This window comes from Eriocheir sinensis, chromosome 12 (genome assembly GCF_024679095.1).
Source record: "Eriocheir sinensis breed Jianghai 21 chromosome 12, ASM2467909v1, whole genome shotgun sequence".
NCBI lineage: Eukaryota > Metazoa > Arthropoda > Malacostraca > Decapoda > Varunidae > Eriocheir > Eriocheir sinensis.
The window spans coordinates 13,426,945-13,448,260 of NC_066520.1; the positions used below are offsets into that span (position 1 = coordinate 13,426,945).

General features: G+C 43.9%; 1 protein-coding gene across 3 annotated transcripts in view; it reads left to right on the forward strand.

Moving 5' to 3' along the window:
• The first annotated feature begins 123 nt into the window (after nucleotides 1-123).
• LOC126997437 (uncharacterized) overlaps nucleotides 124-21,316 on the forward strand; it is an 82,310-nt gene continuing 61,117 nt past the window's right edge. For 2 of the 3 annotated variants that reach the window (XM_050858522.1, XM_050858524.1), the window contains exons 1-6: nucleotides 124-842; nucleotides 5,956-6,742; nucleotides 9,086-9,226; nucleotides 10,601-10,791; nucleotides 12,818-12,913; nucleotides 14,730-14,915. In XM_050858522.1, the coding sequence (XP_050714479.1) occupies nucleotides 5,967-6,742; nucleotides 9,086-9,226; nucleotides 10,601-10,791; nucleotides 12,818-12,913; nucleotides 14,730-14,915 (1,390 nt within the window). In that variant the 5' untranslated portion in view covers nucleotides 124-842; nucleotides 5,956-5,966. The remainder of the gene's footprint in view (nucleotides 843-5,955; nucleotides 6,743-9,085; nucleotides 9,227-10,600; nucleotides 10,792-12,817; nucleotides 12,914-14,729; nucleotides 14,916-21,316) is intronic. The other variant, XM_050858523.1, reaches the window with a different exon arrangement.

A 21,316-nucleotide genomic window follows, 5' to 3' on the forward strand; every position in this document is an offset into this window, starting at 1 on the left:
CCCTCTGTTGATTTTAGAAAATAATTTTGTCCAGTTGATGAAATATTGATGAAAATACTTTGCTATATTAACTTCCATATTATTTACATTCGACATTTTACAACATCCCATAGGAAAAAGCTGGCTTGACTGATTGATTTTTTATTTGATAACATATCCATACACATTAAAGTATATAATGATTAACGTTCTTGTATACTTGTTACTATTAGATATCTGCACGCCTATTTGGTTTGTTGCATTTTTAGTGTACTTAGATTTTATATTGCTAAATTCACAATTCTAGTGTTGTGCCAGCGTCAATGTGTATACTTTTGTCAATCTTTAGTTACATGATAAAGGTGTTGATCAAGTCACTTGTTAGGTGCTTGGGTCCTGACCGTCTTATGTAGTATGAAGAAAACTGTTCCCAAGTGTGCTCTACAGTTTGATATGGCAGATTAGGCTTCTGATCCATCCCAGCTTCTCAGTTGGAGCATATATTGTATATATTAAAATCCTTGGTACAGTACGATAACGTTTCCAGCAGGGCATGGCAGCGGCAGTCAGCGGTACCATTAATTAACTAGTCAACAAAACCACCTTTGATTCCTTCAGACCAAAGTTACACTAAAACCTTCCCATTCCACACGTTATGTCCGCGTGTCACCTGCGCCCCTCACACACCCGCCTTGGCATTCTGTCAGTGCACACGGTAACGCTAAGGAGCCGGATGAGCAAACAAGACAACAAGTACAACAGTCCTTAGTCGACGTGAGGGTTCCTGCCCAAGTAGACTAGAGAGCCTTGTTTGCTGCCCTGCACGGACCCTGCCAGCATCCACTCGGCAGGTAAATAGGAAGGTAAGCATGAAGGTCGGTGTCGGGGGCAGTTTTAACCTGCCACAAACACTTCCACAGCAGGTAACCACGTTGCCTTGACTGCACAGACATCACGGAGTCCAGACACCATCAAAGTCATCTAGGCCAGATTATTGTCTGTGCACTGGGTGGTGGTTTAATTTTACTTTTGAGATGGTTTGATTTTGAGATGGTTTAATTGGTTTGATTTTGGTTGGATGGTTTGATCGAGATCAATTTGATGGTTTGATTCTGAGAAGTTTAATTTGATGGTTTGATAAATATACATCTGTTTATTAGGAAAGTTAGGGCTGTAGGAGCTATTCGGATCACCTCAGTTATTGGAACCGAATCATATTAGTGGTCTCGCTGGGTGCTGGCCAAGGAGACTATAATATAGTCTCCTTGGTGCTGCCCCTACGTTTATTATGGGAATCTAGAGGAAACTATTTTCACAAGGATAAAGACCAATGCGGTATCTTAATTGGTGGCCTCAGATTATAACCTCGCTTCCTCATCTTAATGTCACTCTTATCAGTTTTTAATGCCAAATAAATGTGTTTATTCCGGCCACACAGAACAGTGACAAATGCTAGCTCTGTAGTGTCATGAATAAATATATAATGCGAATGTGTTACATTTAAAACTTCAAAACCATATATTATTTAGTTGAATCATGCAATCGCTTCATCAGTTAAGATCATGCCACAGCCTTGCATCGGTGAGCCTCAATATACTAAACACTGTCGTTGTCTCTCACTAGAATCATAATGAAGACAGTGTATTGCAGGTACGAGGGTATAATAGTATAGTCTGTCCCATCTCCATATTATAATCTATCATTTCACGCCCCTCCCAGAAGTCATCGTACGTCTGGCTCGCCTGTACCACTTGTTGCCGCCCTGCCGCCACGCTGATTAGATCTCATAATAATATAGTCGCGTGATATTATAAGAATGCTTTGATAATAGCTACCTTTATGCATGCAGTTATTTTTACTACATAGTTTTCTCTTACACCTCTGTACGTGAAGGTTTTGTCTATGGAAACCAATTCGTGGGTGCAGTGTTAGCAACCATATACATGTAAGACTGTAGGATAATTAATAATAAACAAAAAAGGAATGATACATATATTGCAGCCAAAGATATATACGTTAGCGAAAAAATGCATCAAAGAAAAAAATAAATCGGTAAACTTAGGCTAGTTTTATTTATTTATTTATTTATTTATTTATTTTTATACTGGAACAGCTTATGGTAATGAGGGGAAAGGTAGTTTTCTCCAGAAGGGTACAGCTGATGATCGTGAATCCAGCACATGACCAGACCTTGGGTGAATGACACACACACACACACACACACACACGGAATAATAGCAGGCCGCGTTCCCCTTCTCCAAACATCGTTAAGTGAGAATAATAAACACGGTGAATGTAACTGATATGAAAAAGTCACTTGCGAAGATGTTAAGAGTTAATTAAAATATCTATTACTAATTTGTTATACTGAATACATGAATGTCAATGTCGATTAAATATAACGAAGTGGGATCTGCACATACAATCTTTCAAGCATTTTACTGCGAACATTTTTCTCCTATATATTTGCATTTGTTTACGGTCTAGTTTGTCTCACTGAATTGTAGTTTTTAATTTTCGTCTAAAAAAAAAAAAAAACTCCTCTATCTAATCATCAATGTCCCCAATAAAAAAATAAACAAAAGCAAACACTAATCAACATCAACAGCTTCAGCCTTTATTCCTTGGCTCGGGGCGGTAACAGTCGAGTCTGCGCTTACCTTCTAGTTATATAACCCTCGCATGCGTGTTGACGGATCATTAATTAACTTTTGCAGGGGCGGGAAATAACGTGCCGTTGCAAACATTCAAGCGAACGACAATTGTTTGGGGAAGGGAAATAAACACAGGGATGGATGATACTTTTTCTCGGGACTAACGTGATCGAGGAGTGTTCCGGCCCGACGCCATAATAAATGTATAAATGGGAAAAGGTGTTCTTAAAATTTCGTCCACAGTTGATTCCCTTAAGCTCTGGCCCTCGACTGGAACTTATATATTGCATGATCCTTTACCTTTTGCTTCTCATTTGTTTATTTCTCACTTCCTTCTTTTTAAATGTACCACGTCGTCTTGAACCAATATTGCATGGTTGTTTCGTTTTTGCTTTTTATTCCTATACTAGTCACTTTGTTCTCTTTAAATATACTGCGTCGACTCGGAACTTATAATATTGCATGGTCCTTTTCCTGTTCCTTTTCATTACTTTACTTCTCGTTTCCTTCTCTTTAAATATACCGCGTCGACTCGGAACTTATAATATTGCATGGTCCTTTTCCTGCTCCTTTTCATTACTTTACTTCTCGTTTCCTTCTCTTTAAATATACCGCGTCGACTCGAGGTAATATTGCAGGGTCCTTTTCATTTTCATTTTCGAACCTTTCACTTCCTTCTCCATAAATATCCTGACACCTCACCGCCTCAAACTTACTATTGAGCACTATTTATGGCCTTTCCTCTCAATATTAGGCAGTTATCAGTCTCCTACGGTTCAGACGCAAACACTCAGAGGGGTAGAATATTAGAAAAGGAAAAAAAAAAAAGGAAATAACAATAAAAGACTGTTGCAAGCGAAGAATATGGACTACGGTAGACAATATATATCCTGACATGCATATTAATATCGTGTCCGGGTGCAGTGCGCGAGGGTAGTGTGCTTTTATTTAATACCAGATGGCTTTTGGGCGAATGGAAAAATAAAAATAAATATAATGAAAGTGAAATTAAACGACGGAGATGGTGCATATTTCTGTCATTTGCTGCGTGTGTTTGAAATTGGGACTGCGGCAGATTGCGCGCACACACACACACACACACACACACACACACACACACACACACACACACACATACATAGTCGATATGGAGGTGCTTAATTTCACGCTATATAGTATTACACCAGCACTAAAGAAAATGGGACATGATTTCACTATAATTAACAAGCTGTATTGCGGTATTTCCCAGCGGTTTTCGATCGTAATGCACACTCTCTCTCTCTCTCTCTCTCTCTCTCTCTGACAGATTCCATTTATATAATACACACAACAGTATTTTCACGTGGTAGTGTTTATGCTCAGTTCCTTGTATTTGATCATTTGGGGGTATAACTATGCAGGATTTAAAATGAATAATACTAATCTGATTACGGCATTAGAGGCAAGAATTGAAGAGAGAGAGAGAGAGAGAGAGAGAGAGAGAGAGAGAGAGAGAGAGAGAGAGAGAGAGAGAGAGAGAGAGAGAGAGAGAGAGAGAGATTATATAATGCCTGCAGCTCTGTTTTTGCCGCATGAATAATGGAGGATTTATATGCACTAATCTGCTTACAGCGTTGGAGGCAAGAACTGAATAGCGAGAGGCCATTATAAACCTGCCAAAAAGAAAAAAAGAAACGACGGCATGTTAGTGTAGCGCTCCGTCGGTCCTGTCTCCCTGTCTGTCTGTCTGTCGTCCGTCGCCTGTATACCCGCATCTCTTAATCCACTCTAACCCTTGGCAAGTGAGAGGAGAGCCCTAGAATACACTCATGCTTGGGATGAAACTGGGCAGACCTTTTCCTTTTACGAGATACCGACCGTACCTTAAGCAAAAAAATAAATAAATAAATAAATAAATAAAAAATATCAGTATCATGTATCATTTTGAATTTCGCGCGGCTTATCTGGTAACAAAATGGCGCCTTTGATGAAGATGGCCCAACTCTGTCTATTCTATGGCTCTAGGTAGGAGTGCACTACGTATAAACACCACATTACTCTGCGTCAGGAAAAGGAGAAAGAGAAAGAGAAAAAGACTATATCGTCACATTCGTAAACAAACCGCCTAAGTCATCATTTTCTACTTTACAGGAAATGAGAAAAGAACTGTCATTATCTCATTTGGCTTAAGATTTAGGCAGAAACGAAAAGGCCAATTCTAGATCACTCAATCCCTGAATGACGAAGGCAACTATACAAAAATGGCCGTCGCATGTTAGAAAATTGATGTAGAGAAAAACCTGGAAATCGCTGAAAAATGACTTAGGCAATTATTTTATGAGGGTGACGATATATTGGTTTGAGAAGCGTAACCCTTTTGGTCTGCGTTATATAGAGACATAAACAGAAAATAAAAAGAATAGAGCTGCAGTTGTGGATTCGGGAAAACAACCACGCACTTTGCTCTGCGGCGTCAAGGGAGAGACAAAAAAAAAAAAAAAAAGAATCGGACTGCAGTTGTGGGTTTGGGAGAACAGTACTCGTGGGACGGCGCCGGACAGCGAGGGGCGCGGCGGCCTGACTGACATCCCCAATTAATTTTGTCGTGGATTATGGGATTTGGCGCTTTGGGTTCATTGTGGCGCAAGCGGATTTAGCAATTACGCCGCGGGCCGTCACTGTGGAGGGGGAGAATGATGTGGTAATGAAGAGGCTCGCGGAGGGGGAGGGAGAGTGACGGGCGTGGCAGAGACATGGGCGGGGTGCAAGGATGAGTGGGTGTGGTACTGTATGGGCGTTGTGTGGAAGGTGTGACGTGGGAAGATGTGAGAAGGGCGGGTAGGGGGCCTGGCGTGGCTGGGTAGGGTGAAGGAGGCGTGGTGTGGCGTGGTGGGACATATGAGTGCGTGTCGTTATCGCGTTGTGGAATTTGAGTGTGGGCGTGGCGTAAGAAAGATAGCATGGTAGTCCGTGTAAGATATATATGTATTTTAGAGTGTATGTTTGTTTGTCCTGTTGGCCTGGCGTGGGCGTGGCAGGTTGAAATACAGGTGCCAGGGGAGACGGGGGGCTCAGGGACCAGCGAGTGTTGGCCCATATGCATTATCATTATTTCCACATTAAGTTCAGTTCAGTCCAGTTGATGGGGTGAAATATAGCCTTTGTAATTACACTTCCGTCACAAGTATTTTCAATGTGGGTCCTGTTCCTGTATGTTGATTCCTCTTTTTTTTCCAAACTTCAAATAGGTCTTTTTATTATCAGTGTTTTCTTTACTGAATAAAAATTTTCCAATCATTTCCTAGTCACTGCTTAGCCTTAATTTTCCGTTCTCTTCCTCCAGATCCGTCCACGATGAGGCTGGTGTTGCTGGTCACCTCGCTGTCTGCCATCACGCACTCTGGTGGAATCAGAGGAGAAGTAAGACGTGTTGGTGGTGAGGGAGAGGACAGTCACCCTTCCTCAGCCTCATCACCAGCACTCCTCACCCTTCACCACCACCACCACCACCTCCACCCTTACACGAGTCCCGGTGAGATTGTGGGCACCCAGGATAATGCGTCTGCTGCTGCTAGTGGTTCTTCTCAGGAAACTCACATTAGGACTGATACTCAAAACGTCAGGGAAAGAGGAGGAAGAGGCCGAAGAAGAGGAGAAGGGGGAGGAGGAAGAGGCCGAAGAAGAGGAGAAGAAGAAGGAGGAAGAGGCAGAAGAAGAGAAGAAGAAGGAGGAAGAGGCAGAAGAAGAGAAGAAGAAGGAGGAAGAGGTCGAAGAAGAGAAGAAGGGGGAGTAGGAAGAGGCCGAAGAAAAGGAAAAGAAAGAGGAGGAGGAAGAGGCAGGAGAAGGGAAGGAGGAGGAGGAGGAGGAAGAGGCCGAAGAAGAGAAGAGGGAAGAGAAGGAGGAGGAGCATTATCATCAGTATCACAATCCACGGAGACGTCCAAGATGGGTCAAAACTCATTATTCCCTCGCCTGAAGAAGAGGAGAGGTGAAAGGAGGAAGACGTACAATATAAGCGCACGGAGGAGGCAGCATCGTGGCAGCAGGAGAGCGGCGGAGGTGCGGGTGCTGGTGGACGGCGGGGCTGCCACGGCGCCGCTATCACACTTCTGGCGCAGCACCGGCCTGAGGTGAGCATGGGTGTCTCCTGCATTAGTATTCTGGACCCGTATTCTCAAACGTATCGGCGCCTCTGTATACGGCAATTTGTCTCGCCTCTCGTAGAAGATGCTTGGTTTTCCATGGACTGTTTTGTGATGTTTGTGATAATTTTATACGGCTTCTGCATCTTGGACGAGAAAACCACCGATAAAAACCTGGTCAATCTTCTCTATGACCTCGGGAAAGTCATAATGGAAGCCCGATACGTTTAAAAATATGGACCTTGTTTAGTAACGGAGGGAGAGATGGTAGAGAGGGAGAGAAGGGAGGAAGATGGCGAGGGAGGGCAGGTAGGTTGGGAGGGAAGGGACGAAGGGAAGAGAGGAAAAAGAGTGCGATGAAGAAGGTAATAATAGAGGAAGATATTGCTTAAGAGAAAGGTAAGGGGGAGGGAAGATAGAGAGGTAAGGAAGATGGCAAGGGAGGGAAAAGACGAAGGGAAGAGATGAAAAGGGAAGTGCAGTGAAGAAGGTATTGTGGCAGGAAGGTATTGCTTAGGAGAAAGGTAAGGGGAAGGGAAGGTAAGGAGATAGGGAAGAGAGCAAGGGAGGGTAGATAAGTAGGGAGGGAAAGGACGAAGGGAAGAGAGGAAAAGGAGAAGTACGGTGAAGAAGGTATTGTAGCAAGAAGATATTGCTTAGGAGAAGGGTAAGGGAAAGGGAAGGTAGGGAGATAGGGAAGAGAGCAAGGGAAGGTAGATAGGTAGGGAGGGAAAGGACGAAGGGAAAAGAGGAAAATGAAAAGTACGGTGAAGGTATTGTAGCAGGAAGGTATTGCTTAGGAGAAGAGTAAAGGGAAGGAAAGGTAGGGAGATAGGGAAGAGAGCAAGGGAGGGTAGATAGGTAAGGAGGGAAAGGACGAAGGGAAGAGATGAAAAGGAAAAGTACGGTGAAGGTATTGTAGCAGGAAGGTATTGCTTAGGAGAAGAGTAAAGGGAAGGAAAGGTAGGGAGATAGGGAAGAGAACAAGGGAGGGTAGATAATTAGGGAGGGAAAGGATGAAAGAAAGAGAGGAAAAGGGGAAATATTGCTAAGGTCACCCACAATGTATTTTATTATTTTTTTTATAGTGAAGGAGGTGTGAGCGGCGAAGCCCAAGCACGTATGAACACATTAACTATATATAATTTTTAGCTTGCAAAGTACCGCTCGCATATGAGGGAAAAAGAAGTTATAATTAATTCGTAAATATTTCTGTTGTCAAGTATTAGTATGTATGTATGTATGTATGTATGTATTATTCTTTAGATAATGTGCCAGTAAACACACACACACACACACACACACACACACACACACACACACACACACACACACACACACACACACACACAATACACAATTTGAGAATACCCGAACGTAATCAAGGAAACTATATTGTGTAGAAGCAGAATATTAACTCCCTTCTCTTCCTCCTTTTCCTCCTTCTCCTTCGCCTCCTCCATCTCCTTCTCCTCCTTTTCCTCTTCCTTCTCCTCTTCCTGCTTTTCTTCACCATCATCCATTTCATCCTTCGTTTTTCTTTCAATTCCACCTCTATTTATTATTACTCGATTTTCCCCTTCTCCTCATCTTCATCCTCCGCACTTTCTTCTCCTCCTTCTTCTCACCCTTTCTTCTTCCTCTTCTCCCTTCTTTCCTTCTCTATATTCGTTGTTACTCAATATTCGTCTTGTCCTAATCTTCATCCTCCGCATCTTGTTCTTCATCTCTTCCTCCTCCTCATCCTTTCTTCCTCTTTTCCCTTCTTTCCTTCTCTATTTTCGTTGTTACTCAATATTCGTCTTGTCCTAATCTTCATCCTCCGCATCTTGTTCTTCATCTCTTCCTCCTCCTCATCCTTTCTTCTCCCTCTTCTCCCTTCTTACCTTCTCTTTATTCGTTGTTACTCAATTTTCGTCTTGTCCTAATCTTCATCCTCCGCATCTTGTTCTTCATCTCTTCCTCCTCCTCCTCCTTTCTTCTCCCTCTTCTCCCTTCTTACCTTCTCTTTATTCGTTGTTACTCAATTTTCGTCTTCTCCTAATCTTCATCCTCCACATCTTGTTCTTCATCTCTTCCTCCTCCTCATCCTTTCTTCTTCCTCTTCTCCCTTCTTACCTTCTCTTTATTCGTTGTTACTCAATTTTCGTCTTCTCCTAATCTTCATCCTCCGCATCTTGTTCTTCATCTCTTCCTCCTCCTCATCCTTTCTTCTCCCTCTTCTCCCTTCTTTCCTTCTCTTTATTCGTTGTTACTCAATTTTCGTCTTGTCCTGATATTCATCCTCCACATCTTGTTCTCCATCTCTTCCTCCTCCTCCTCCTCTCACAGCCCTCCCTTGCCACACACCTCGCCGCAGCCCTTCCTTCTCAGCCCCGACGAGCTCCTGAACCTGGCTCTGGTCGGCTCGCTCCCTCACGATGCAATCTCGCAAGTCCGCATCCACTGGCTTCTCGATCTCGTCAACGCCACGTAAGAACCAGCATCGTTTGGGTCTCCTGTATTGTTTGGGCGTTTGAGTTGCTCCCTGACTGATTGTTGGGCTGATTGGACTGTTAGTGTGTAAATATAGGGGAGATAGAAAGATAAATAAGTGTATAAATATTGGGCGTAAATATTGGACAGATAGGAAAGTAAATCAGAAAAGGAATGATGTATGGATTGAGGGGGGGATAGTGTGTGTGTGTGTGTGTGTGTGTGTGTGTGTGTGTGTGTGTTGGTATAGGGCCTAAAACTTTTTGGCACGTGCTTGTTAAGAGTTTTAATGAGGGTACTGTTGTTTATTTCAGAGAGAGAGAGAGAGAGAGAGAGAGAGAGAGAGAGAGAGAGAGAGAGAGAGAGACCGAAAAGAGGAAGTTAATAGGTTTTTCTTTTTCCATTACTGACCAGCAACATCACAACCGCCTCTTCCACGGCACTTCCTTCTTTCATCTTGTTCCTCTTCCTCCTCCTCCTCCTTCTCCTCCTCCTCCTTCTCTTAAGTAACTCTGCTTCCTCCCGTCGGCCTTAATAAGAGGGCGAGGCTTTCAAGACGAGTAGTCAGCGAAACCCCAAATGGACCAGTGTGTGTGTGTGTGTGTGTGTGTTTTATGTTCGTCCGTCTGTCATCTATTGTTAACGATCAGACAATTAATCAGATCAATTAATAAGCTCCATCAGTCTGTTTCTATAAATGTCTGCCCGTTTGTTGGATAGTTTGTTTTGCTTCGTACTGCGTTTTCTGTAATTTGCTTTAGCCTTGCCCGTTCTCTCTCTCTCTCTCTCTCTCTCTCTCTCTCTCTCTCTCTCTCTCTCCTTCTTCTTCTTCTTCTTCTTCTTCTTCTTCTTCTTCTTCTTTTTTCTTCTTCTTCTAATTCCTTTTTCTTTTCTTCTTTTTACCTCATTTCTTTCTTCTCTACCGATCTTCTTTTTCTTCTTCTTCTTCTTCTTTCCTTTCTTCTAATTCCTCTTTTTTTTTCTTCTTCTTTTTACCTCATTTCTTTCTTCTCTACCGATCTTCTTCTTCTTCTTCTTCTTCTTCTTTTTTCCTTCTTCTAATTCCTCTTTCTTTTCTTCTTTTTCCCTCATTCCTTCCTTCTCTACCTATTTTCCTCCCTCCTTCCCTTCCCTGCCATCCCTTCCTCTCTCCTTCCCTCCCTGCCTCCTCTGCGCACACACACACACACACACACACACACACACACACACACACACACACACACACACACACACACACACACACACACACACACACACACACACACACACACACATCATCTTTCCCTAACCTCTCTCTACACCTTAACCCTTACCAAACAGACAAGTAATGACCCTTACCGAGCCACCAACCACTCCTTCCTTACACAGCCTGACGGACGGGGCGCCACGTTACAACTTCACGCAACTGGACGCTCTCATGACCCACCTGCACCGTCACCGCCTTCGCCCGGGCTTCGAACTCATGGGGAACCCCGGTGGGATCTTCAGTGACCTCGAGAACGCCACGCAAGTTCTCTGGTGGCGCCTACTAGTGGAGCAGACCGCGGCGAGATACGTCGGTGAGTGATTGAGGGGCGAGGGGCGAGGGTGAAGCGGCGGAGAGGGCGAGGAGTGGATTCAAGGATCGTCTGTTGAGAGAATGTGTTTGTGAGGGTTAGATGAATGCGTGAGGTGCTGGAAAGAGGTGTATTAGGATGGATGGCATACAAAATAAATAGATGGATAGAGAGATAGAGTTGGATAGATGCATAGATAGGTGGATAGATAGATAGATGGAGATAAATAGATAGATGATAGAGATAGATAGACGTGGAAATATAAATAGATAGATGAGAGATAGATAGATGGAAAGATAAATATGAGGGGAGATAGTGATAGAGACTTCATTTAAAATCTTTTCGGTATAGTTTATAGATAAAGATAAATAGATAAGGAGAGAGATAAAGATATACTACTTCATTTAAAAGCTTTTCGGGTAAGTAAAGATATAGAGATAGATATGTAAATAGATAGATAGATAAAAAGAGAGAGATAGAGATTTCATATAAAAGCTTTACGGGTTAGTGAATATGTGGAATCCATTATCCACTAACAAAGAGAACATGGGGGTGGGGGGGGGTGGGGGGGGAAACGTTAATAAAAATAGTAAAAAAACAAAAACAAAAACAAGTACCGTGATATAAATGACTTCCACGATGCAGCTGTACACTAATTGAAATGAGATGAAAAAAACAAACAAAAAAAAAAACAGTAAATAGTGGTTGTAGTTGCATTTCCAAACACTTTACATTGCTATTCATAAAGGAAGCCTATCACATACGAATATATATTTTTTCTTTTACTTATTTATTTATTTTATTTATTATTATTATTATTATTATTATTATTATTATTATTATTATTATTATTATTATTATTATTATTATTATTATTATTATTATTATTATTATTATTTTTATTTTTATTTATTTATTATTATTTTTTTTTATCGCCGTTGCAGCAGACCTTAAACTGCTGCATAAAGACAATATTATGAAAGCCTGCGTGCCCGTGTCGCTTCATAACCTGAAAGTGGAACCCGAAAAAATACTGAAAGGAAGCGACACCGAGAAACAAAAACAATAAAACAAAACAAAAACAAATGGAGGTAATTTCAGTTTGGACATTGGGACTGAATCTACGTCATTGAACAACAGAGAGAGAGAGAGAGAGAGAGAGAGAGAGAGAGAGAGAGAGAGAGAAAATGTCGTAGGCGTTGGATATTCTTTGCGAGTCATTGTTAAAACCTTTCATTATCCTTCTACATTAAGTTTGATTCTATTAAAAGAGGTTTGCGTTGTGATCTCTTAAAATCTCGTCTTGCAGGCCTTGGAGTTTTGTTTGGGTCGTGGAAATAGAAATGACAGAGGATTTGAAGTTACAGATGAGGATATTATTGTACAGATATTTTCTCATTTCTGTCCTTCCTTTCTTCCTCTGTTTTCCTCCTTCCTCCCTTTCTTTTTTTCTTTCGATATTTTCTCATTCGTTCTTTTTCCTTCCTTTCTTCCTCTGTTTTCCTCCTTCCTCCATTTTTTTCGATATTTTCTCATAGTTCTTTCCTTCCTTTCTTCCTTTGTTTTCCTCCTTCCTCCCTTTTTTTCTTTCGATATTTTCTCATAGTTCTTGCCTTCCTTTCTTCCTTTGTTTTCCTCCTTCTTCCCTTTCTTTTTTTTTCTTTCGGTATTTTCTCATAGTTCTTTCCTTCCTTTCTTCCTTTGTTTTCCTCCTTCCTCCATTTTTTTCTTTCAATATTTTCTCATAGTTCTTTCCTTCCTTTCTTCCTTTGTTTTCCTCCTTCCTCCTTTTCTCTTTACTCTTTCGTGATGTTTCTCTATTTATTTACTTAGTTTTGATTTGTTGTTCTCTCTCTTCCCTCCTCCTCCTCCTCCTCCTCCTCCTCTTCCATTTTCTTTACTTACTGTCATTGTTATCGTTCTTGTCTTCGTTTTCATCTTCTGTTTCTCTATTTTCTTCTCCACTTAGTTCACCTTACCACCTTACCACCTCCACATCTATGATCATTTACTACTACTACTACTACAGAATCGTTCGGGCTGGACTGGGTGTCGTCTTGGCGCTGGGAGACATGGAACGAACCGGATCACCACGACTTCAATAACCTCAACATTACCGAACAAGGTGGGTATGCTCTCTCTCTCTCTCTCTCTCTCTCTCTCTCTCTCTCTCTCTCTCTCTCTCTCTCTCTCTCTCTCTCTCTCTCTCTCTCTCTCTCTCTCTCTCTCTCTCTCTCTCTCTCTCTCTCTCTCTCTCTCTCTCTCTCTCTCTCTCTCTCGTTTCTATCAGGCCCATTTTTCCTATCAGCGAGGGAGATCGTCCAATTTGGGGTCTGTATATATATTTATCGCCCCCATTTCCTCTTGAACCTCCTCTTGCTTTCTTTCTTTTTTCCTCGTGTTCCTCCCCCTCCCTAGCTTCCTGTTTTCTTTCTCCTCCTCTCTTTTATTCTTGCAGTCCTTCCTTCTACCTTTCTGTTCTCTGTTTTCCCCGTTTAATCTCTCCGTCTCTTCTTAATCCTCTTCTTCCTTTTCTTTTCACCATTCTTGAGTTTCTTTCTTCCCGCGTCCGTCTCTAACACCTCTTTTTCTCTTCTTTTTTCCTTCCTTCATTTCTCCTTCCTCTCTTTCCTGTCCTCTTCCCTCCCTTTCCTTCTCCATCCATTCCATTCTTCCTCTGTTTCCTTCTTCCTCCTCTTCCACCCCTCCCTTTCCCCTCTCCTTCCATTTTCATTTCTCCTCCTTCTCTTTCCTGTCCTCTTCCCTCCCTTTCCTTCTCCATCCATTCCACTCTTCCTCTGTTTCCCTCTTCCTCCTCTTCCACCCCTCCCTTTCCCCTCCTTCCATTCCTTTCCTTTCCATTCCTTCATCTCTCTCTTACTTCCCTTCCTTCCTTCCCCTTTTCTTCCTTCTCTCCCTTATCCCTCTTCTTGTGTTCGTCTTCCTTCCTCCTTCTCTCCCTCCTCCTTCTTGTGTTCATTTGCTTCCCTTCTTCTCTCCCTCCTCTTTGTGTTCCTCCTCTCTTCTTCTTCTCCCTCCTCTTCCACTCTTCCCTCCGTCCCTCTCTCGCTCTCCTCCCCGCCATGATTCTCCCTCTCGTTCTCCTTTTGTTTACAGTTTTCCGAAGTCTTGTTTTGCAGACTTATCCTTAACGATGCGACGAGTATTGGAACAGTAAACCTTTCCCCGGAGTCTATACAGTTTTAGCTTCTTGTGGGTTTAGCTCTTATACGATTTTCTTTTATTTTGTTGCCTGTTTGTAATTCTCTTATATTTTTAACGGCCTTACCCATATACACTTATTAATGTTGTTTATCACTTGTTTTCATTGCCCAAAGGATTCATTTTCGTTTCTTTAGTAGCGTATCATTAACTAGAATTATCTATACATGCATTTAGACTTTTTTTTTCACTTGTCTTCCTATTTCAGCTTTTTCTATGTTCCTTAGCTTTTAGACATTAATATACGATGGATTAAGTGCATTTTCTTTTATTTGCCTTCTTTCTGTTTATTTCTTTTATATTCCCCAGCTTTTGTTAAATGAAGAAACGATGACTTTTGTACATTTTCCTTCCATTTTTCTTCCTATTCAACTTTCTCGTGTTCCTCATGAATTATAAAAAAACAAACGCTATAGTCTTCCAAATATGTCGAGGCCGGTCTGGCGTAGGCTCCCGCGGGTCCTTTCCTCCCTTCTGATCTGCCACACAGTCCCAATACCTATCTCTTCCTCTCATATGTAAGCTACAGGTAACATATGAGAGGCAAAAATAGGTGTTTGGACTGTGTGGCAGAGCAGAGGGGAGAAATGGACCCGCGGGAGCCAACGCCAAAACATACTCGACAATTTGGTTTCACTATAGCTTAAGTGGGGTTCCTTTCCTTAGTTTTCTCTCTATTTCACTTTCTTTGCGTTTCCCTCCCTCTTTTCCCATGCCAGGCTTTCTCAATTACTTCGAGGCGTGTCGCGCGGGGCTGCTCGGCGTGTCCCCGCGGCTTAGGCTGGGCGGACCCGGAGCCTCCTGCCGCGACCCGTCCTTCTCCCGCCGCTGCTGGTCACTGCTCGCCCACTGTCAGCGTCGCGCCTCCGCCCGCTGCCTCGACTTCCTCTCCGTGCACAAGAAAGGTGGGCGACGGCGTGTGTGTGTGTGTGTGTGTGTGTTTAGTTAGATATTATATGATTGATCTCTGTCTCTCTATCTGTCTAAATCAAATTAATGATGACAATTCCTGCTCTCTCGTTATTGTTGTCACTATTATTGTCGCTGTTTTGTTATTGTTGTTATTGTGTTTGTCGTAAGTGTTGTTGTTGTTGTTATTGTGTTTGTCGTAAGTGTTGTTGTTGTTGTTGTTGTTGTTGTTGTTGTTGTTATTAGCGATGATAATAACGATAACGGCGGTGTCCTTCCTCATTTGTTTTGCCATTTCATATATTTTTTTCTTTCAGTTTAGAACGTACATTTAACTCTATTTCGTCACCTATTTAAGCACTGAATTAGTCCGGAGTTGACATGCATAAAACTGTTCCATTTAATTTTTTTACGGTTTTAATGTGACACTTTTAAAGAAAACATGCAACATTGGATGATTTATATGACAGCCCTTCCCAAGGTTAATCATTTTTAATTAGCATACACGTTCATGCGCCTTTGTTCTCCTGAATGTTCACCGGCAGCACACGCCACACCAATTCTTTATAACCGAGAGAAACGGAGTGGATTCAGCAAGTCTTTAGGAATGAGCTTTAGATTTCAGTGAGGAATGAGGACACGATACACGCCTGGTTATTTTAAACGTCACATTACTCTTCATCAAAAGTAACGTGGCTGATTTGTCTTTTTTTCTCATTTTTCAAGGCGTGTTTTGTTGGTTTTAATGATTTTTTATATAACTTTATACGTATGATTTTGTAGTCTGTCGACTTAACACCTCTAGCGAACTTCGTCTCTAAAATGAAATTAAAAAAAGCCAAACTAAGTCACATATAATTGATAAGAAATACTAATACGACGATGCTTAATTATCTAGCGGCAAAAACACAGCCTTCCCTATATCGAAGTCACCCAATGTTCGTCGGGAGCCCAGGTCGTCACTCCCTTTATCGACGACCCTGACTAGAGGAGGTCAAGGGAACGCCCACAAAGTTCGCGCCGTGATCAAGTCGATGAATTAGGATGGCAAGAGGGCCTGCATGGAGAGTTGCTCGATGAAACCCCCGAGGCTGGCGTCGTAGGGTGGGGGCAACATTTCACCAGTGGCATAGCAAGGGGGGGGGGGGGGTGCACTCGTTAGGGGGCAGCAAATATAGCCTTTCTTTCCTTAATTGCAGCTATTTTCTTTATTATATGGAAATCTGAATCATTAGTTTTCCTTTCTTTTCCTTTTTGCATGCATGTGTTTTATATTTTCGACATTTTTTCATTCTCAGTAAAATAAAATGAAAATTACTGTAGATGTTTTACTTTGGGTGTGAGGGGTGCCAAGCTAACAGTCGGCCCCGGGCGGCAAAACAGCTCGCAGCCAGGGTATGCTCCTCTTGACTAAGTGATTCATGTCGATTATCTTTCCCTCAGCATCACCTAGTACTGTCATCTACCCTTCTCTCCCTCTTCTCTGCCTCCTTGCCCCTACCCCGTTCTCAGCGTCGTTCTCTCCCCCTCATCACGGCCATCCCTTCCCCCGTCATCTTCCATCGCCCCTTCCCGTTCTATAATGTCAGGTTCATTACATTCCTCACCTTCTCTTGGCTCATGGCCCCAAGAACGAACCCTTAGCCTTGATCTCCCTATCTTCTTTTCTCTCCTTTCTCTCTTTTTTTTATCTCTTCACTTCTTCTTCTGTTCTCGTCAGCTATCGGGTCTCTATCTTCCTCTCTATCTTCCTCTCCTCCTCTTCCTCCTCCTTCCTTTTTCCTCCTTATTTTCTTCTCTTTTGTCTTCATCAGTTCAGCTTTTATCCCTCCCTTCCTTTTCTCATTCTTCTTCCTCTTCTTCTTCCTCCTCCTCCTCTTCCTCTTCCTCTCCATTTCTTTCTTCTCCATTTTCCTTGCCTGTCCACATTTGGTCGTTCTTTCAATCTTTATTCCCTCCATTCTCTCTCTCTCTCTCTCTCTCTCTCTCTCTCTCTCTCTCTCTCTCTCTCTCTCTCTCTCTCTCTCTCTCTCTCTCTCTCTCTCTCTCTCTCTCTCTCTCTCTCTCTCTCTCTCTCTCTCTCTCTCTCTCTCTCTCTCTCTCTCTCCGCTTCTTGTCTTTTCATTTTCTTAATTCCTTCTTTTTTTAATTTTTTTTGGATTGATTTTAATTTTCATCGGTTTTCTTTATTTTTTTTCTTTCTCTATTTTTGTTCTCGTCATCTTCCTTTTCCTTTCCTCCCTTTCGTCTCCTTTTCCTCATCTCCCTTTCGTCTCCCTTTCGTCTCCTTTTCCCTTCATCAATCTCTTCCCTTTCCATTACATCATTTTCGCACCTCCTTCCCTTCCTCCTTCGCCTCCTTCCCTTCTTTCTTTCCCTCCTTCATTTCCTTCATATTTTGTTTCTCCATCTAACCTTCACACTTGGCCGATGACTGTTGTTTAAAGACGAAGACGACCGCAAAAACGATAACAAAAACAATGCCTTCGTTGAATATTTCTCCCTCACTGCTAAGGCAGGAAGTGTGACGCTTTCCGACTGTGTGTGTGTGTGTGTGTGTGTGTGTGTGTGTGTGTGTGTGTGTGTGTGTGTGTGTGTGTGTGTGTGTGTAAGAAAATAGCAACATAGGAACATAAGGAGTCTGCAAGTTTCCCACACTTCACGTCGTCACAAGCTGAGGTGTTGTGCTCGTGTCTGCCCCGCCCCGCCACGCCCCGCGCTAAACATCCCAAATCTCGCCGGCGCTCATTTTACCCAGCAATCGTTATTTTTCTTTAAGTTCTGCAATAATGTTCTCCTCAAGCATGTGTTCTCTAGAGCTCCAGGGTACCGAGGCACGGCTAGTTCTCCCGGCGGGCTTTACCCTCACGGCCATGAGCACCGGGGCCAGCGGCGAGCTGGTCGCCAGCTTCACAAGGGAGAGCCTGGGGGAGCCTGCCTACCCCTCAAGCAGCACATCCGGCCAGACCCTCGCCACTGGCCCAGTCTTGGCGGGACGGCTGACTCACTCACCGCCAGAACCGTGCCTTTTGCCCCCAGAGGAGTCGTGGCACGCTCCCGTCGAGACTCACGTGCCAACTCATCCCCTGCCAGAGCCATGGAGTACTTCCTCCGAGGAGTCATGGCACGCTCCTGTCGAGACTCACGTGCCAACTCATCCCCTGCTAGAGCCATGGAGTACTTCCTCCGAGGAGTCGTGGCACGCTCCCGTCGAGACTCACGTGCCAACTCCCCCCCTGGCAATGCCATGGCATTTTCCTACGGAGGAGCCGTGGCTCACTCCGCCTGAGGAGCCAGTGCCAATTCTCAACTGGGCAGAGCCAGGCCGTATTCCCGGGGAGGAGCTGTGGCTCACTCCACCTGAGGCACCAGAGCCAATTGTGAACTGGGCAGAGCCAGGGCAAATTCCCGGGGAGGAGCTGTGGCTCACTCCACCTGAAGCACCAGTGCCAATTCTGAACTGGGCAGAGCCAGGGCAAATTCCCGGGGAGGAGCTGTGGCTCACTCCACCTGAGGCGCCAGAGCCAATGCTCAACATGCCAGAGCCAGGGCATATTCCCGGGGAGGAGCTGTGGCTCACTCCACCTGAGGCGCCAGTGCCAATTCTGAACTGGGCAGAGCCATGGCAACTTCCCGGGGAGGAGCTGTGGTTCACTCCACCTGAAGCACCCCAAGCCGAGCCATGGCATGACCCCAAAAATTGGATCCCGCTATCTTCGCCCAGGTTTAATTCACCGTGGTCCAGCTCATCATCGTCTTCCGAGTCACTAGTGCCAACTTATCCGGACTCTCCAGTGACAACTCCGGAGCCTCCCTTGACAAGTTCTCCGGAGCCTCCCGTGCCAAATCCCACGAGTAGCATCCCGGCACCTCCCGGAGACTCCCCTTCTTCTCGTGACTCGGAGGAACGTACAATTCACCACCACCACCACGTGCACCATCACTCCCACCACCACGTGCACCATCATTACAAGACTTCCCGCACCAAGAAACGTTCCTGGTCAACGAGAAAACCACCCAGGCCAAAGCCGCCCTTCCCCCCGGCACCGCCCTTCCCGCCTTCAGTGCCGGAACCATTCGCGGGCTACATTCCTCCGCCCCTCTAAAAAATGAAAAAATATGAAAAAAATAGAAAAAATGAAAAAAGGCCAAAAAAATGGCACCAAAAAAAATCACCAAGAAGCAACAAATACCACAACGTCAACACCAAGGCCTCCTCTTCCCTCTCCCCAGGAAAGGAGGTCCCTCAACACACCACAACCCCCCAATGAACGGCAACACCACAATGAACGTCAACACCAAGGCCTCCTCTTCACTCTCCCCAGGAAAGGAGGTCCACAACCACCCAATGCCCAATGAACGTCAACACCAAGGCCTCCTCTTCACTCTCCCCAGGAAAGGAGGTCCCTCAACACACACCACAACCACCCAATGAACGTCAACACCAAGGCCTCCTCTTCCCTCTCCCCAGGAAAGGAGGTCCCTCAACACACACCACAACCACCCAATCAACGTCAACACCAAGGCCTCCTCTTCACTCTCCCCAGGAAAGGAGGTCCCTCAACACACACACCACAACCACCCAATCAACGTCAACACCAAGGCCTCTTCTTCCCTCTCCCCAGGAAAAGAGGTCCCTCAACACACAAGAAACACATCAACATCAACACCAATAGCCACAAAAAACAATAGCCACAAAAAAACAATAGCCACAAAAAACAATAGCCACAAAATAAACAATACCCACAAAAAAACAATACATATAAAAAATAATAGCCACAAAATACAATACCCACAAACAACAATACCCACAAAAACAATACTCACAAAAACAATAGCCACAAAAACAATAGCAACAAAAACAATAGCCAAAAAAACAATAACCAAAAATACACACCCATAAAACAATAGCCACAAAGACAATAGCCAAAAAAACAACAGCCATAAAAACAATAGCCCCGTGCAATGATGATCACCTTCTTTGCGTCTCTCTCCCCTCCTTTATCACGCCCTTGTCACTTCTCATCTTCTCTTTCGTCATCTCATCTTCCTCTCATGTCATCCTCATCTTCATCTCATTTCATCTTCGTTCCGACTAGCTATTCCTTTCTTAACCTTGACTAACATTATATAAATACATCTTTCCTTGTTTTATCTTATACTGAATCATCTCACCTCTTCTCATATATCTTCTTTCAGTTAATCGTTCTATCTCTCTATCTATCTATTTATTTGTCTATCAATCAGTTAATCTCTGTCTCTCTCTCTCTCTCTCTCTCTCTCTCTCTCTCTCTCTCTCTCTCTCTCTCTCTCTCTCTCTCTCTCTCTCTCTCTCTCTCTCTCTCTCTCTCTCTCTCTCTCTCTCTCTCTCTCTCTCTCTCTCTCTCTCTCTCTCTCTCTCTCTCTCTCCGCTTCTTGTCTTTTCATTTTCTTAATTCCTTCTTTCTTTTATTTTTTTGGGGATTGATTTTAATTGTCATCAATTTTCTTTATTTTTTTTTCTTTCTCTATTTTTGTTCTCGTCATCTTCCTTTTCCTTTCCTCCCTTTCGTCTCCTTTTCCTCATCTGCCTTTCGTCTCCTTTTCCCTTCATTAATCTCTTCCCATTCCATTACATCATTTTCGCACTTCCTTCCCTTCTTCCTTCGCCTCCTTCCCTTCTTTCTTTCCCTCCTTCATTTCCTTCATATTTTGTTTCTCCATCTAACCTTCACACTTGGCCAATGACTGTTGTTTAAAGACGAAGACGACCGCAAAAACGATAACAAAAACAATGCCTTCGTTGAATATTTCTCCCTCACTGCTAAGGCAGGAAGTGTGACGCTTTCCGACTGTGTGTGTGTGTGTGTGTGTGTGTGTGTGTGTGTGTGTGTGTGTGTGTGTGTGTGTAAGAAAATAGCAACATAGGAACATAAGGAGTCTGCAAGTTTCCCACACTTCACGTCGTCACAAGCTGAGGTGTTGTGCTCGTGTCTGCCCCGCCCCGCCACGCCCCGCGCTAAACATCCCAAATCTCGCCGGCGCTCATTTTACCCAGCAATCGTTATTTTTCTTTAAGTTCTGCAATAATGTTCTCCTCAAGCATGTGTTCTCTAGAGCTCCAGGGTACCGAGGCGCGGCTAGTTCTCCCGGCGGGCTTTACCCTCACCGCCATGAGCACCGGGGCCAGCGGCGAGCTGGTCGCCAGCTTCACTAGGGAGAGCCTGGGGGAGCCTGCCTACCCCTCAAGCAGCACATCCGGCCAGACCCTCGCCACTGGCCCAGTCTCGGCGGGACGGCTGAGTCACTCACCGCCAGAACCGTGCCTTTTGCCCCCAGAGGAGTCGTGGCACGCTCCCGTCGAGACTCACGTGCCAACTCATCCCCTGCTAGAGCCATGGAGTACTTCCTCCGAGGA